The 18,820-nt window shown below is 41.5% G+C and overlaps 1 protein-coding gene across 1 annotated transcript in view; it reads left to right on the top strand.

Annotated features, from left to right (window-relative positions):
* The window catches only part of MELK (maternal embryonic leucine zipper kinase), a 96,237-nt gene that overhangs the window by 9,599 nt on the left and 67,818 nt on the right, over window positions 1-18,820 (top strand). The window contains exons 4-7 of the mRNA XM_023203174.1: window positions 2,802-2,945; window positions 5,142-5,210; window positions 7,785-7,877; window positions 14,244-14,342. Coding sequence (XP_023058942.1) covers window positions 2,802-2,945; window positions 5,142-5,210; window positions 7,785-7,877; window positions 14,244-14,342 — 405 coding nt within the window. The remainder of the gene's footprint in view (window positions 1-2,801; window positions 2,946-5,141; window positions 5,211-7,784; window positions 7,878-14,243; window positions 14,343-18,820) is intronic.

Below are 18,820 nucleotides of genomic sequence, written 5' to 3'. Positions count from 1 at the left end.
GTGAGGAGTCTGGGAGATATAGGCTACAGTGAGCTATGATTGCACCACTGCACTCCAGCCTTGGCAACAGAGTGAGACCCTGTCTCAAAAAAAAAAAAAGGTACAAGGGAGTATATATTAAAAAACAAAATCCTCTATTTCCCCTACATCCCAGTCATCCAATATTCTTTAATTTTTAAATTTCATTATATTATTAATAGAAATGCGGGTCTTGGCCTGTTGCCCAAGCTGGTCTTGGACTCCTGGCCTTAAGCGATCTTCCCTCCTCGGCCTCCCTAAATGTTGGGATTACAGGCGTGAGCAACCATGCCCCATCCTAGTCATCACGTTTGCTTTTTCTTTTTTCTCTCTTTTTTTTTTTTCTTGAGACGGAGTCTCACACTGTCTTGAAGGCTGGAGTGCAATGGTGTGACCTTGGCTAACTACAACCTCCGCCTCCTGGGTTCAAGTGATTTTCCTGCCCCAGCCTCCTGAGTAACTGGGATTATAGGCATGTGCCACCACCTCTGGTTAATTTTTGTATTTTTTAGTAGAGACGGAGTTTCACCATGTTGGCCAGGCTGGTCTCAAACTTCTGACCTCAGGCAATTTGCCCACTTCAGCCTCCCAGAGTGCTTGGGATTACAGGAGTGAGCCACCGCTCCTGACCTTCAAATTTTCTTTTCTCTGAGCCATTCATGTATTTTTCTTGTGTCTCTTGTAGATACCTACATATATTTCATACGTATGTGTATTTTATATGTGGGGGTGTGTGTGTGTGTGTGTGTAGCTTATTGGTTTCTGTCACACAAATGGTCACAAATTATTACTTTGCACCTTGTTTTTTTTCCCATGTAACAATTGATCTTAGAGACCATCTGAGCACATTCAGATATTTCAGACATTTTTATTTCTCTTTATTTTGTATTTCTTTATTTGGAAATATGAAGTAGGCTGTTTTCTTTTTGTAAAACTTATTGGATAACATTAAAAAAATTTCCTATTGAGGTGTGATTTAGATATAATAAAATGTGCACATTAGGTATGCAGTTTGACAAATGTATATACCCATGTACCTCCCACCCCAAAGTGTAAAACATCTCTTAACACCTCAGAAAGTTTTCTCCAGCCCTTTTGAAGTTTTCCCTGTAACCATAGCCACCCTGCCCTTACCAGCAACTACTCGTCTGATTTCTATCACTGCAGATTAGTTTAATCTGTTGTAGAATGTGATGTAAATGACTCATACAGTATTCTTTTGCTTATTTTTTTGTTGGGCTTTTTTTGCTCAGCATAATGCTTTCGCAAGCCACTATATCAATCTGTAGTCTTTTATTAACTTAGTACCGGACATTGTTTCATAGCAGTTTGTAAAGAGCTTCCTTTTTTTTTTTTTTTTTAATTACTGCCTAGAATTCCATTCCGTGTTATAGTTTATATAGTATCAGCATTTAGGTCTGAATGCTGGTGTTCCCCACAAATTCGTATGTTGAAACTTAATCCCCAGTGTTAAGAGGTGGGGCCCTTTAAGGAGGTGATTAGGTCATGAGGGCAGAGCTCTTATGAATGGGATTAGTGCCCTTATACAAGAGGCTTTAGGGAGGCTGTTTGCTCCCTTCTACCACATGAGGATACATAGCACATGCCAACTGTGAGCAACAGAACCTCACTAGACACTGGATCTACTGGCACCTTGATGTTAGACTTCCCAGCCTCCAGAACTGTGAGCGATACATTTATCTTGTTTATAAATTACTCAGTGTAAGGTATTTTGTTATAGCAGCCCAAATGGACTAAGACAGTTGTTTCTAGTCTTTTGCTTTTACAAACACTGCTGCTGCAGTAAATGATCTTTAAGGTACATTTTTTGTTAGTGGTGGTGTTTGTTTTTTGAGACGAAGTCTCACTTTGTCACCCAGGCTGGAGTGCAATGGTACAATCTTGGCTCACTGCAACCTTTGCCTCCCGGGTTCAAGCGATTCTCCTGCCTCAGTCTCCTGAGTAGCTGGGATTACAGGCACCCGCCACCATGCCTGGCTAATTTTTTGTATTTTTAGTAGAGACGGGTTTTCACTGTGTTAGCCAGGCTGATCTCGAACTCCTGACCTCAAGTGATCCACCCACCTCGGCTTTCCAAAGTGCTGGGATTACAGGCGTGAGCCACCGCGCGTGACCAAAGTACTGTTTTTTGATATGAATGAGTACATCTATAAGAGCAATAACTAAATGTGGAACTGTGAGGTCAAGTCTATATGCATTTGTAATTTTAATTGATATTGCTAAAATGGAAACCCAGCTCACAGAAAAGTGGAACTGTCCTGGGAAAGGGATGGAAAGCCTTGAGCTTTGTGCTCTGGTACCTGTTCTGCAGCGTCTGAGATACCTCCATAGACCTGGGCTCCTTCTGGTACAGATTGAAAACCGCTAGTCTTCGGGATAGAGAAACAATAATTACTGCTGGGTTTTAAAATTTCAGGTAATTACACTAAATGAGAGTGCATTAAGATGAGAATGGGTTTTAATACTTTGCTATAAAAATATAAAACCCTGGGTGAGCTTTTTAAAATCACAGTGGTAGTTGGTTTTACTTCTACTTACTGGTAATAAAACTGTTTGAGGAAAGAGTTATTGTTCTCATTCCTGGAGTCATTATTGACTTGTTTGATCCTGAGAGTGTACTTTTGAATATGCCTTACTCGGTTCTATTCCCTATAAAGTTGAATTAACAATATCTCTGAGTTAAGTGTACTTTTTTATTTTAAATTTCTGTGAAGTGATTTTTGTAAGTTGTAACAATATCTGTGATTCCATTGCTGTTGAAGTACTGCCCTGGAGGAGAGCTGTTTGACTACATAATTTCCCAGGATCGCCTGTCAGAAGAGGAGACCCGGGTTGTCTTCCGTCAGATAGTATCTGCTGTCGCTTACGTGCACAGCCAGGGCTATGCTCACAGGGACCTCAAGCCAGTAAGTGACTGCATCATAGTTAGATGCTCACCTGAGAGTTCAGCATCATTTACCTGTTATTTTTAGGTTTCCAAATGATCTGTTTAGGAATCTATCTTAGGTTTGCTATTTTTTGTTGTTGTTGCTCCAGTCATAACATCACATTTCTTTTTTCCTCTTACTTTTTTTTTTTAAGAGGTGGTGTCTCACTGTGTCGCCCAGGCTAGAGTGCAGTGGTGTGATTTCAGCTCACTGCAACCTCCACCTCCTGGATTCAAGCAGTTCTCCTGTCTCAGTCTTCTGAGTAGTTGAGATTACAGGCACAGGCCACCACGCCCAACTAATTTTTGTATTTTTAGTAGAGATGGGGTTTCACCATGTTGGCCAGGCTGGTCTTGAACTCCTAACCTCACGTGATTCACCTGCATTGGCCTTCCAAAGTGCTGGGATTGCAGGTGTGAACCACTATACCCAGCCTTTCTTCCTCTTACTTTTGACTTCTGGGAGGTGTTACTTTTATTTTTATTTTTTCTGTTGTTCAGACAAGAGTGCAGTGGTGCAATTTTGGTTCACTGCAGCGTTGACCTCCAGGGCTCAAGTGATCCACACACCTCAGCCTCTTAAGTAGCTGGGAGTACAGGTGCACACAACCATGTTTGACCAATTTTTTAGTTATTTGTAGAGATAGAGTTTCACCATGTTGCCCAGGCTGGTCTCGAACTCCTGAGCTCAAGCTATCCTTTTGCCCTGGCCTCCCAAAGTGCTGAGATTATAGGTATGAGCCACTACTCCTGGCCTTGGTAGGCTTTTTGGATGCATTTATGAGCATTCTAGTGTATCTGTCAATTGTGTGTGACTTTATAAATGTCTTTTTTTTTTTTTTTTTTTGAAACAAGATCTCACTCTGTCACCCAGGCTGGAGTGCAGTGGCATGATCAAGGCTCACTGTAGCCTCAACCTCCTGGGCTCAAGTGATTCTCCCACCTTAGCCTCCCAAGTAGCTGGTACTACAGGTGTATGCCACCATGCCCAGCTAATTTTTCATATCTTTATTTTATGTATGTATGTGTTTATTTATTTATTTTTATTTTTAATTTTTTGAGACTGAGTCTTGCTCTGTTACCCAGGCTGGAGTGCAGTGGCACAATCTTGGCTCACTGCAACCTCTGCCTCCCAGTTTCAAGTGATCCTCCTGCCTTAGCCTCCTGAGTAGCTGGAATTACAGGTGCCTGCCACCACTCTTGGCTAATTTTTGTGTTTTTAGTAGGCCTGGGGTTTTGCCATGTTGGCCAGGCTGGTCTCAAACTCCTGACTTCAAGTGATGTGCCTGCCTCAGCCTCCCAAAGTGCTGGGATTACAGGCATGAGTCAGGGCACCTGGCCGGAAACTCTTTTTCCACCTGTTTATACTGAACTTGTTGATTTGAACTCACTCTTTTGGTTTAAATTTGCTTTTGACACAAATTGTGTCTGCTTGTAGTTGACCCTCAGAACACCAAGGAGAAAATAGGAAAAAATAGTTTATGCTAGTGAGTCTTGTGGGGAAGTGATAGAGTGATCAACATTCCTCCTCTTTTCCCTCCTTTTTTTTTTTTTTTTTTTTTTAGACGGAGTCTCATTCTGTTACCCAGGCTGGAGTGCAGTGGCAGGATCTCCACTCACTGCAAGCTCTGCCTCCCAGTTCATGCTATTCTCCTGCCTCAGCCTCCCAAGTAGCTGGGATTACAGGCATGCACCACCATGCCTGGCTAATTTTGTACTTTTAGTAGAGACGGGGTTTCTCCATGTTGGTCAGGCTGGTCTTGAACTGCTGACCTCAGGTGATGTGCCCACCTCAGCTTCCCAAAGTGCTGGGATTATAGGCGTGAGCCACCGTGCCTGGCCCTTCTTTTCCCTTATATACTTCTTGTCATTTCATTAGTTTCTAGTCATTTTCAGTTTGTTGTATCCAGATTTTTTAACAGAAACAACCTTAGATCATTTTTACTCATTTTAATTAATTTATTTTTAAGAAATGAGACCAGGTCTTGCCGTGTTGCCCAGGCTGATCTTGAAAACCTGGACTCAAATAATCCTCTCCTGCCTACCTTCAGAGTGCTGGGGGATTACAGGCATGAGCTGCCATACTCGGACTTAAATCATTTTTAGAAATGGCTAGAGGTGGGATTTGATATAAGGAAGTCAGTATACAGTTATCAAAATACCTTTGTTTTCCCAGGAAAATTTGCTGTTTGATGAATATCATAAATTAAAGCTGATTGACTTTGGTCTCTGTGCAAAACCCAAGGTAAGTGCAGAAATAAGATGCATCTATGTTCTTTGTAAATGCATTTGTTTCTTAGTGTGTGATTTCGTCTTGAGTTCCACTTAGTCTTTATTGAGCTTGGTTGCATCCATTGAGAAGAATGTTAAATTTCATCCCTGGTATCAGTAGTTTTTGTAAGTTCTCTAGATGATCATAACATTCAATCAAGATTGAGAGTCACAGCCGGGCGCGGTGGCTCAAGCCTGTAATCCCAGCACTTTGGGAGGCCGAGACGGGCGGATCACGAGGTCAGGAGATCAAGACCATCCTGGCTAACACAGTTAAACCCCTTCTCTACTAAAAAAAATACAAAAAAAACTAGCCGGGCGAGGTGGCGGGCGCCTGTAGTCCCAGCTACTCGGGAGGCTGAGGCAGGAGAATGGCCTAAACCTGGGCGGCAGAGACTGCAGTGAGCCGAGATTGCAACACCGCACTCCAGCCTGGGCAACAGAGCAAGACTCTGTCTCAAAAAAAAAAAAAAAAAAGATTGAGAGTCACTGCCCTCGTTCTAGGATTGGTCCTGCTGAAGACTCCATGAGTGCTGTGGCAGTGCAGAGGTGACTTGAGGCTATTACAGCAAGAATGCTGACTTGACCATGTGCTTGCAGTTTGAGTATATTGCCACTAGATGATGCCTTTGTTTGTTTAGATAAAAGTTGAGAATTTAGTGCAAATCTATTATCCAAATGGTTCTATAACTAATAATTAGTTACATTTTGAGAAACAATCCCCTTTCCTTTTAAAAGAAGGAAAAAGCCCATGTGCACTTCTAAATTTATAACTGTTATGTATTTCCTTAATTTGCATTCCGTGGTTACGTATTGGTGTTCTCCAGTATAACTTCTCTTTGAGGTGACTTTGAACTTTCTCGCTGTGCTGTCTGCGGCAGATCTCCTGTGTGGTTGCCTGTTGGAGGCTTCCTCTGGAGTTCTCTAATCATTATACTCACGATCTCAAAAATGAGCTGTCTATACTCATTAAGAATGTTGAAATTGCAGACTTGTCTCAGGCTTTTGTAGTCCCATTACTGTTTCCTGCCCCGATCAGAATTAGCTAGGTGCAAAGGGAAGCAGATTTTACCCCTTTGGCAGAATGATTCTTTCTGATTTTTCTCTGATTCCCTTGGCTCTTCAGAAACTATCAGTGGAACCTTTTTTCTGGGAACCAAATGCTAGAAGGCAGGTTTTTTTTTTTTGATTGACAGACATATAAAGAGAAAACATACTTTGAACAGATAAACTGGTTTAAGTCGTTCTCCATGGGAGGCAGTGGAGAAGGCTTGTGACAGACCCTGGGTGCCTTCATTTATGGCTGCCACAGATTACCCACATAGACGCATCTAAGGAAAGCGGGGTTGCCTGGGAGAGGATTGCCTCAGCCTTCTTCCCAGGAGCGCGCTCCTGGGCATGTTGTTTCAGTTGTAAATGACATCTCACAATTCACAAATCCTTTGCCAGCTGTAAGAACTCTATGCAGCTGTTGGACTGTAGCTTTGTTTTCATTATGTCTTGATATTCTGTGGGAGGGCAGGGGAGGATGAGCAGATTACTCATTTTAACAGATCTGGAAGCTAAGGGGGTGATTTGTCTTATAACTGCATCTAGAAAACAGACTTTGAAGGCACTGTTCTATGTAACGTATTGCTTTTTTCCCTCTAAAAAAATAGAGCTCTTCTGTATTTGTAAGGATTTGATACTGGAGATAAGGTCCAGTAAATACATTTTTCCCCCCTGGGATACTTGGGGATGGAAAGACTTGGATGCTTGGATATATGCTAGGCTTATTTATGTATGTGGGTATTTAGGGAAGTATGAACCTGATTTGACTGAGCTAAGGGAAAAGGATTTGTTCATGCCAGGTTGTAGTGGTGTTGGGAATCCAGAAAAGCAAAGACCACACGTGCATGCACACATGTATACAGAGTATTGTGTTGGCTGCAGAAATCCTTTATAATGTGGGGTAGTTTTTCATCTAGCTTCTCTTTGCTTGTGCTCATAAAATGCACAGGTATAGAGTTTCAGTTTTGCAAAATTAAAAGAGCTCTGGAGATTGGTTGCACAACAATGTGGTTATATTTCAGTACTACTAAACTATACATTTTAAAAAGGTTAAGATGGTAAATTTTATGTTATATGTTGTGTGCCATAAAAATTCGCATACAATAAAAATTGGCCGATAATTTTTATCCGCCAGGCACGGTGGCTCATGCCTGTAATCCCAGCACTTTGGGAGGCCGAGGCGGGTGGATTACCTGAGGTCTGGCGTTTGAGAGTAGCCTGGCCAACATGACAAAACCCCATCTATACCAAAAATACAAAAATTAGTTGGGCGTGGTGGCAAACTGCGTGCCTGTAATCCTAGCTACTCTGGAGGCTGAGGCAGGAGAATCACTTGAACCCAGGAGGCAGAGGTTGCAGTGAGCTGAGATTGCACCATTGCACTCCAGCCTGGGTGACAGAGTGAGACTCTGTCTCAAAAAAGAAAAGGATGTTTATCAAGGTTTAATTCTCTTAAGGGCTGTAATTAATAAGTGTTGCATTTTTATCTTATTGACAGGGTAACAAGGATTACCATCTGCAGACATGCTGTGGGAGTCTGGCTTATGCAGCACCTGAATTAATACAAGGCAAATCATATCTTGGATCAGAGGTAATTATTCATTGATTAATTCATTATATAATCAACAGGCATTTACATTGGTGACCTGTAGTGAGTCAGGCACTGTGCATTGGGGGTATAATGATGAAGTAAGAAATAATCTTGTTAATCAAAGAGTTCAGTCTATTTGGTGAGTGAGATATATATACTTATAAATGAAATTAATAACTTGCAATAAATATAGTAACACATAATATACTTATGAAGCAGGGATATTTCTAGTGTCCTTGTTGTTGTTTTTGAATTAAATAGTGCCATAGTTTGGACTGGTTAGTCTAGCTGGATAGAACAAAAGACCAAGGTTCCAGGCTTGGTTTCAGAGATGCTGGTTAGCGCAGAGAAAACCTGTGCTTTTTCCATTCATAGCTGATTCTCCAAGGCCAGCAGCCCTGTGTAGGAGTCCAGGCTGAGAAGGACTGGGCTTTGCCTGATTTATATTTGCTGTATCTCACAAATTATCAAATTAGCAGCTCCTCCCATTCTCTGGAGTACTAGTTTTGCTGATGTTAGTGTCATAAGATTAAAAAAAACACTTTAGTTGTGAAAAGCTCAGGAAGTGCTCGGTTAAACGGGTTTCTTATTTTAGGACATGTCCAAATCTTGTTTTGTTTTGTTTTGTTTTTTCGAGATGGAATCTCACTCTGTCACCCAGGCTGGAGTGCAGTGCCACGATCTTGGCTCACTGCAACCTCCGCCTCCTGGGTTCAAGCGATTCTCCTGCCTCAACCTCCCAAGTAGCTGGGATTACAGGCACCTGCCACCACGTTTGGCTAATTTTTGTATTTTTAGTAGAGATGGGTTTCACCATGTTGGTCAGGCTGGTCTCAAACTCCTGACCTCAAATGATTTACCCACCTCGGCCTCGCAATTATAGGCATGAGCCACTGTGCCCCGCCTCCAGATATTTAATGTGCTCTTGTGCAGTGTGATCCTTCAGGAAAGGAACATCACAGATAGCAGCTGGTCCTGATTTTATTTGCCTATGGGATCCACTTTTGATGGAGAGCATCTTTTGGAACTAGTGTAAGGAACTTTGGGAATACCAAGTTACCTCCTAACACGAGAAGATGGGAACTGGTTTTGGTGACTTTTTATTTTGATATAATCTCTAACTTACAGGATAGTGCAAAAAATAGAATGAGGAACTTTGGTATATCTTTTACTCAAATTCACAGTTTTTTACATTTTTCCTTATTTGCTTTATCATTCTCTATGTTTATATATATGCATTTGTTTTGAATCATTTGAGTTAGCTAGAAACATCATATCTCTTTATCACTCAATATTTCTTTATATATTTTTCCTCAAAGACCTTTTCTTTTATAACCACACTTTAGTGTCAAAATTTAACATTGATACTGTTTATTTAATTCATAATTCATATTCAAATGGTATTAATTGTGCCAATAATGTCCTTTATGGTTTTATTGTCCCCCCAGTCTAGTATTTGGTGCAGGATGCATTTAGTTATTGCATTTAGTTATTGTGTCTCTTTAGTCCCTTTTAATCTGGAAGACTTCCTTAGGCTTTATTTTTCTTGATCTCAACATTTTTGAGGAAGCCAGTTATTTATAGTAGAATGTACATCAATCTGAATTTATTTGATGTTTCCTTATGATTAGATTCAAGTTACGTATTTTTGGCAGAAATACCACAGAAATGATGTTGTAGCCTTCTTAGTGCATTATAGGAAGGGACCAAATATTTTCTGAACGTTTATCATGGTCCTGGAATCATGCTGGATACTTTTTATTTTTAATTGTGGTAAAATACACATAACATAAAATTTACCATCTTAACTGTTTTAAAATGTATAGTTTAGTAGTACTGAAATATAATCACATTATTGTGCAACCAATCTCCAGAGCTCTTTTAATTTTGCAAAACTGAAACTCCATACCTGTTAAACAGTTCTTCATTTCTGCCTACCGTATTCCCCTACCCTTCTGCTTTCTGTCTCTATGAATTTGACTAATCTAGGAACCTCATATAAATGGAATCATACAATATTTGTCTCTTTGTCACTGGCTTATTTCACTTAGCATAATGTCCTCAGGTTCATTCATGTAGCATGTGTCAGAATTCCTTTCTTTATAAGGCTGAATAATATTCCATTGTATGTATATACCACATTTTGTTTATTCATTCATCCACTGATAGATTGCCTCTACCTTTTGGCTCTTGTGAATAATGTTGATAGGAATATGAGTGTACAAATATCTCTTTGAGATCCTGCTTTCAATTCTTTGGGTATATATTCAGAAGTGGAGTTGCTGGATCATATTGTAATTCTATTTTTAATATTTTATGGAATCTCTATACTGTTTTCCATAGTGAGTGCACCATCTTACATTTCCACCAACAGTGTGCAAGAGTTTCACGTGGGCTGGGCGTGGTGGCTCATGCCTGTAATCCCAGCACTTTGGGAGACTGAGGTGGGCGGATCATGAGGTCAGGAGTTCAAGACCAGCCTGGTCAACATGGTGAATCCCTGTCTCTATTAAAAATACAAAAATAAGCCAGGCATGGTGATGCGCACCTGTAATCCCAGCTACTCGGGGGCTGAGGCAGAAGAATCGCTTGAACCTGGGAGGCAGAGGTTGCAGTGAGCCGAGATTGTACTATTGCACTCCAGCCTGGGTGACAGAGCAAGACTCTGTCTCAAAAACAAAAACAAAAACAAAAACAAAAAAAAAGTGTTTCACATGCTAGATACCTTTAATAATTTTCACTTAAGCTCTACAGACTTTTTTTTTTGAGACGGAGTTTCGCTCTTGTTGACCAGGCTGGAATGAGATTTGAATGGAGTGAGGTACTGTTTCCACTGCTCCATTTAGTTTCCCAGAAGGAGTGATAATCGTATGCCTGATCTCACAAGATTCTTAGAGGTGATGAGAATCTGCTGATTTGAGTGTATCTGGGTTTTTCCTATGTAATTTTAAATTGTTTTCTTGTCCATGTTCGTTCAACTTCCTATCCTTCTCAGAGTGTCTAAAGGATAGTGGACTGAGGAGTCATTTGAGGTACTTACTAAATGATGCAGAGCTCAGGGTAGTAACTCCCTCAGAGATTTTGGTTTCATTTTCTAAGATGGGGCTTTAAGAATCTTCATTTAAAATACTAATAAAATAGTTGATTCTGATGTTCACGGTCCTGATTGTGCTTTAAGAACATGTTCCATTGTAAATATCTCTAATTTCTTCAGTAATTTTTCATGGGAAATGGTTTCAGTTCTCTCTTCCTCCCAATTATTTTATTATCTCTTTTTTTGAGACAGGATCTCACTCTGTCTCCCAGGCTGGAGTGCAGTGGCATGACTATGGCTCACGGTAGCCTTTACCTCCTAGACTCAAGCAGTCCTCCCACCTCAGCCTCCCAAGTAGCTAGGACTATAGGTGTGCACTACCACACCCTGCTAATGTTTTTTATTTCTTTGTGGAGATAGGGTCTTGCTGTGTTTCTGGGGCTGGTCTTGAACTCCTGGGCTCAAGTGATCCTCCCGCCTTGGCCTCCCAAAGTGCTGGGAGCCAGTTATTTTTTCATGTCAACTGGTAGTTTTTGGATTTACTTGCATTTGCTTTAGTTTATGATTTTAGTTAATTTATTCTCATATTCAATTCAAAACAGCGAAGTAAAAGTGCTTTGAGTTAACTGAAAAATACTTTTTCTGCTTTCTTTTCTCTCATAAGTGTTGGTAGCACTATGAGGATGTTATTATCACTTTATTCCTCTTTAAGTTTAACCCTAGACATAATCTTTCTGTTGACTTTTTTTTTGTTTATTTATTTGTTTTTTTTTGAGACGGAATTTCGCTCTTGTTGCCCAGGCTGGAGTGCAATGGTGTGATCTTGGCTCACTGCAACCTCCGCCTCCCGGGTTCAAGTGATTCTCCTGCCTCAGCCTCCAGAGTTGCTGGAATTACAGGCATGTACCACCCCTCCTGGCAAATTTTGCATTTTTATTAGAGATGGGGGTTTCTCCATGTTGGTCCGGCTGGTCTTGAATGCCCGACCTCAAGTGATCCACCTGCCTCGGCTTCCCAAAGTGTTGGAATTACGGGCATGAGCCACCGTGCCCAGCCTCATTTATTTATTTATTTATTTGAGACGAAGTCTTGCTCTTATCCCCCAGTCTGGAGTGCAATGGTGCGATCTTGGCTCACTGCAAAGTGCTGGGATTATAGGCGTGAGCCACCATGCCCTACCCTTTTTTTTTTTTTTGGAGACAGGGTCTCACTCTGTTGCCCAGGCTGGAGTGCAGTGGCGTGATCTTAGCTCACTGCAACCTCTGCCTTTTGGGTTCAGCAATTCTCCTGCCTCAGCCTCCTGAGTAGCTGGAATTACAGACATGCACTACCACACCCGGCTAATTTTTTTATCTTTTTAGTAGAGACAGGGTTTCACCATGTTGGCCCGGCTAGTTTTGAACTCCTACCTCAAGTGATCCGCCTACCTCACCTCCCGAAGTGTCGGGATTACAGGCATGAGCCACCGTACCTGGCCCCTCTTGTAGTATTTGATGAGGCCATGTAGCTCACTCTTTCCTGTGCAACTTCTTTGGTTTGATTTTTTTTTTTGAGACGGAGTCTCGCTCTGTCGCCCAGGCTGGAGTGCCATGGTGTGATCTCAGCTCACTTCAACCTCTACCTCCTGGGTTCAAGCGATTCTCCTGCCTCAGCCTCCTATGTAGCCAGTATTACAGGCACCCACTACCACATCCGACCAAATTTTATATTTTTAGTAGAGACAGGGTTTCACCATGTTGACCAGGCTGGCCTTGAACTCCTGACCTCAGGTGGGAGGAGGCCCGTTTTGGCCTCCTAAAGTGCTGGGATTATAGGCGTGAGCCACTGCACCCGCTCTGCTTTGAATTTAATACGATGAATGAGTGTCATGCCATCATGTCTCAATTTATAGATTAAATATTTGACATCCCTGAGGCATAAATGGTCAATTTCTTACCTCCTGCAATTTGGAAGAGTAATCAGATGTTTGCTTCAAAGCAGATTGTTCACTTGAGACATCATAGTAGAGTCCTAATAATCTGATATGATTTGGTAAACAGGACTAGGGGTTAGATTTGGCTTATCTAGTATAAGTACTACCCAGATACATGATGCTGCTCAAGTTATTTTAACTCTGTTTTCTCTTTGTTTCTTTTCTTTCTTTGTTTTCTTCCTTCCTTTCCTTCTTTCCTCTTTTTCTTTTTTTCCTCTTAAACTTTCCTAAGCCTGGGAGGCAAATGTTGCAGTGAGCTGAGATTGTGCCACTGCACTCCAGCCTAGGCAACAGAGTGAGACCCTGTCTCCAAAAACAAAATTTTCCTAAGGCTCAAATGAGAGTAAGAGCTGTGACTTCTCCTCAGCTAATGGTGGCGTCATTACTGACTAAGGCCAAATACTGCTTGAATAAATAGTTACAGCTTAGGACTCATGGGACACATGGATATCACATATAAAGGTTAAGCTCTTTCCTGGGATTTTGAGATTTGTAGGACTATTTGTGCTGGTAGGCTAATTTCTAGTCTCTCTCTCCATATATATACATATAAATACATACATATATATTTTTTTGTTTGTTTGTTTGTTTGTTTTTAGATGGAGTTTCACTCTGTCTCCCAGGCTGGAGTACAGTGGCGTGATCTCGGCTCACTGCAACCTCCACCTCTTGGGTTCAAGCGATTCTCCTGCCTCAGCCTCCCGAGTAGCTGGGACTGTGGGCATGCGCCACCATGCCTGGCTAATTTTTGTAGTTTTGGTAGAGATGGGGTTTCACCATGTTGGCCAGGCTAGTCTCGAACTCCTGACCTCAGGTGATCCTCCCACCTCGGCTTCCCAAAGTGCTGGGATTAGAGCCACCACGCCCGGCTGCCTCTACATTTGAAAAGTCAATCATTGAACTTTATTAAAGTTCTCTACATAGAATTTCATAGTACAGCTTAGTCATATTGCTGATTATCAATACATTTTAAGACATCCTCATGCCTGTTTATGTAAACTTCATATGTAACCTAAACCTTCAGTAGCACTGTAGAATTGTCTCATCTTCTTATAATGTCCAATCCAGCCCAGCCTACTGGAAATTATTTTCTGTTAAGTGTTAGAGTCCAGCTGGAGGAGAATGCATTGAATTGGAAGTCCGGAGGCCTTCCTGGGTGGCCTCCAATTGACTGGGTGACTTTAGAGAAGCCTCCTTAGCTTCAGGTTCTCTGACTATAGAATGAGCAAGTTGAAATTGTTGATCTCTGAGCTCTCTTTTAGCTTTGTGACAATTCTGTGATTGTATCAAGAGTCCAGCCATTCTGAAATATATTTGAATTTTTGTTTCAGTGATTTTCCTTTTTCCCTCTTTCTCTCAGGCAGATGTTTGGAGTATGGGCATACTGTTATATGTTCTTATGTGTGGATTTCTACCATTTGATGATGATAATGTAATGGCTTTATACAAGAAGATTATGGTGAGTATTACAAGGCATAGAATTTCAATGTAGAACTTTTCTATTCTGCATAGTATATGCTTCCATTCATAAATGTACAAAAACAGGCAAAAAAGTTACTCTCTGCTGTTAGAAGTCAAAAATCATAGTTATTCTTTGGGAATGGTTAAGGAGTGGGCTTCTGTTCTGTTTCTTAATCTGGGAGTTGGCTACACTTGTATACAGTAGTTCCCCCTTGTCAGCGGTTTTGCTTTCTGCAATCTTAGGTTGCCCATGGTCAACTATGGTCTGAAAATTGGTGAGTTTATATAATATAGTAAGATATTTTGAGAGAAAGAAGCACATTCAGGCTGGGTGCGGTGGCTCACGCCTGTAATCACAGCACTTTGGGAGGCCAAGGCTGGCGGATCACGAGGTCAGGAGATCGAGACCATCCTGGCTAATGTGGTGAAACCCTGTTTCTACTAAAAATACAAAAAACTAGCCGGGCGAGGTGGCGGGCGCCTGTAGTCCCAGCTACTCGGGAGGCTGAGGCAGGAGAATGACGTAAACCCGGGAGGCGGAGCTTGCAGTGAGCTGAGATTTGGCCACTGCATTCCAGCCTGGGCAACAGAACGAGACTCCGTCTCAAGAAAAAAAAAAAAAAAAAAATCAGAAAAAAAATCACAGGAAGGAAAATAGGAAAATTATTTTAAAGAGTAATATTTCAAAGCAAACTAACAAAAGAAGACAGGTGGATCTTGTGTTCCATAGCAAACCGAGGTCAGACTAGCAGAGCAGCTTCTCTGTCTTTCTTCTTCTTTTTTTTTTTTTATTTGAGATGAAGTCTTGCTCTGTCACCCAGGCTGAAGTGCAGGAGTGCGATCATGGCTCACTGTAGTCTCAACCCCCTAGGCTCTAGTGGTCCTCCCACTTCAGCCTCCCAACTAGCTGGGACCATAGGCACTGCACCACTATACCCGGCTAATTAAAAAAATTTTTTTTGTAGAGATAGGATCTTCCCTATGTTACCCAGGCTGGTCTCAAACTCCTGGGCTCAAGTGATCCTCTCACCTCAGCCTTCCAAAGTGCTGAGATTACAGGCGTGAGCTACTGTAAGAAGCCTTCTGAATGCTTCTTGAGTCCAATTCTGTTTAACAAATATTTCCTGAATTTCTGCTTTATATGAGGTGCTGAAAGGCATAGAAAAGATCTAATGAAACTTTATTATTATCCACCAGGGCCTGATTTCTTGTTGGAGACAGGTATAAGCCATCTAAAAATGGCAAAGGGTGGGGAATGCCATATTATAACACAGTGTAAATGAAGTTAATATAGGAGTTGGGGTGGGATCTGGGAGGGCATCTTAGAGGAAGTGAGGTTTGAGCAGGTCTTTAAAAGAAGGGTAGAAGTATTTCAGAAAGGGATGTGGGCGAGAACATTCCTGATAGTACAGATAGTATAAGCAAAGGCATAGAGATGGGAGAGACATGGGGAGGAATGGGCAGTTTTATGTAGCTGAACCATTGGATCTCTAACAATTAGATGAGGAGACTACCTAAAGCAACTCTCACTTCTAGGAAGTAGCACACAGTATTGAAAGTGGTAGACCCAGTTGGCTTGTTGCCCACTCTATAGAACACCAAGTCTAAGGATACTGAGTTCAGTCTTCAACTTTTATTTGACTTATAGTTTTTCCTGTATCCCACCTTGAAAGAGTCTTTAAAGTTGATTCCCAAGCTTCAGAGAATAGCTTTGGGAAGAGATGGAATTGCAATAGTTCCAACTCCTTGAAGGCTGAGGAGCTCTGATTCTGCAGGGTCAAAGAGAAGCAGTGTGAGTGGTAGCTGTTAACACCGCTTTGGGGACCCACGTGTGTCCAGGCTTCTCCTTGTGAAGGGGAGATAAATGAGGCAGTGGGCTGGAGGCCGGCCTCCTAGAGCCTGCTGCTGTAGCCAAGACAGCTTGTTTTCCTCCCGAAAAACAACTTCTTGAACCTTCTTGAACTTTGCTGGGTAGCACTTGTTGCTTTGGCTTCTGCATGCTGACTGTGGCAGTAGTTCCTGACTCCATAGAACCACACCTGACTGCATCAACATCAGGATACAGAGGAGAATAGGGTTAGGATCCCTTTGTGGCTTTAGCTCCAGTCAGCAGAAGTGATCTTTGTGCAGCTCAGTAACATTTATCCAGTTATACTTTTACAAAATATTAGGTTGGCCTCTTGAATTCTTCCCTCTTTTTGCTACTCTTTTCTGTAAAGTAGAGCTGTGTTTCTTATTCTGAAATAATTGTATTCTAGTATAGGTTGAGTATCCCTAATCTGAAAATCCAAAATTTGAAATACTCCAAAATCTGACACTTTTTGAGTGCTGAGATGATGCTCAAAAGAAATGCTTACTGGAGCATTTCAGGTTTTGGATTTTCGGATTTGGGATATTCAGTCAGTAAGCATATAATGCACATATTCCAAAGCCTGAAATCTGAAACACTTCTGTTCCCAAACATTTGGGTAAGGGATACTCAACTTGTATTATAGGCTGCTAGGATATTTTACCCTATTCTTGTTTTGGGAACTCCATCCCAAAGAAATAAGCTGACAGATTTCTCCAAAGTGAACTAGAATTGAATCTGCTAGCTGGTGTAACATGGAATATTACACCTCCTAGACTTCTAGAAAGACTATGTGGAAACAGATAATGGTAGACTTTCACTGTTGGAAAACACCTGGGAAATCATGTTTTCTGACCCTTGTTGCTTGTTTTATATTTAATCCTCACTAAAACGTCTCCTGCCTTGGCTATGTCCACGTACTCTCTCTCAGGGTGGGGGAAGTTAGCTAATGGATTTAGTTCTTCCTAACCCTAGTTGCACATTAGAATTGCTTGGGGTGCTTTAAAAAATATTGGTTCCACCCCCCAGAGCAATTAAATCAGAATATCATTGATGTTTTTGAAATTCATAATCTTCAGAATCTCTACTTTCTATCTGTTGACTTTGGTAAATTATTTAGCCTCTCTGTATCTTCATTTCTTTGTCTGTAAAAATGGATGAAATAACATGGCATAGGGTTGTCATGAAGATTAAATGAGTTAATCCATGAAAAACATTTAGAGTGGTGCTCAATAAATGTAGCTATCATTATTATTATTATTATTATTATTATTATTATTATTATTATTATTTGAGGTGGCGTCTTGCTCTGTCACCCAGGCTAGAGTGCAGTGGTTAGATCTCAGCTCACTGCAACCTCCACCTCCCAGGTTCAAGCAATTCTTCTGCCTCAGCCTCCCAAGTAGCTGGGACTACAGTTGCACACCACCATGCCTGGATAATTTTTGTATTTTTAGTAGAGATGGGGTTTCACCATATTGGCCAGGCTGGTCTTGAACTCCTGACCTCGTGATCTGCTCTTCTCTGCCTCCCAAAGTGCTGGGATTATAGGTGTGAGCCACCGTGCCTGGCTGCTATTATTATTTTATTTTTGTTTTTTGTTTTTTTCTGTGACAGAGTCTCACTCTGTCACCCAGGCTGGAGTGCAGTGGTGCGATCTCAGCTCACTACAACCTCCCCCTCCTCAATTCAAGCGATTCTCTTGCCTCAGTCTCCTGAGTAGCTGGGATTACAATCATGCGCCACCGTGCCTGGCTAATTTTTTTAATTTTTAGTAGAGGTGGGGTTTTGCCATGTTGGCCAAGCTGGTCTCGGACTCCTGACCTCAAGTGATCCACACACCTCGGCCTTCCAAAATGCTGGCATTACAGGCATGAGCCACCACATCTGGCAATTATTTTTGAGACAAAGCCTTGCTCTGTTGCCAAGGCTGGAGTATAGTGGCGCTATCTTGGCTCACTGCAAGCTCTGCCTCCTGGGTTCAAGCGATTCTCCTGCCTCAGCCTCCCGAGTAGCTGGGATTACAGGCGAGTGCCACTAAGCCCAGCTAATTTTGTATGTTTAGTAGAGATGAGGTTTCACCATGTTGGCCAGGCTGCTCTCGAACTCCTGACCTCAAGTGATCCTCCTGCCTTGGCCTCCCAAAGAGGCTGGGATTATATGCATTTCTAAATGAGATTTGCTAGTATTTTGTCTAGGACTTAAAATTGGCTCAAAAATTAATGTGTGCTTTCTTGGGAACTATCTTTATATGTTTGGTTTTGGATTCATGATTTGTATTAGCCCCATAAAGTTACATTGGGGAGTATTCTTTCTTTTACTTGTCTTGGGAGAGCTTAACATTTTGTGGATGGAAGTTCAGCTCCACCTGTGCCTTCTTTATGGAAAGATTTTTAACTAACATATAACATTTAACTAACATAGATCATAACATTTCATTTGAAGCTCTCTAGTGGCCTCTTTCTCATCTCATACAAGCCAGAGTTTGCCCTCTGTACTGTGGGGTTTCCTCCGTGTAATGTGGCCTCCCATCACCTCACTGCCTTTGTGGTTTACTTCCTGCCTCACTTGTGCCACCCGCATTGTTCTCCTTGTTGTTTCTTTTTTTTTTTTTTTTTTTTTTTTTT

Source organism: Piliocolobus tephrosceles, chromosome 14 (genome assembly GCF_002776525.5).
Source record: "Piliocolobus tephrosceles isolate RC106 chromosome 14, ASM277652v3, whole genome shotgun sequence".
Classification (NCBI taxonomy): domain Eukaryota; kingdom Metazoa; phylum Chordata; class Mammalia; order Primates; family Cercopithecidae; genus Piliocolobus; species Piliocolobus tephrosceles.
The sequence above is the reverse complement of the archived record's forward strand: the minus strand, read 5'-3'. Positions and strand labels throughout refer to the sequence as shown.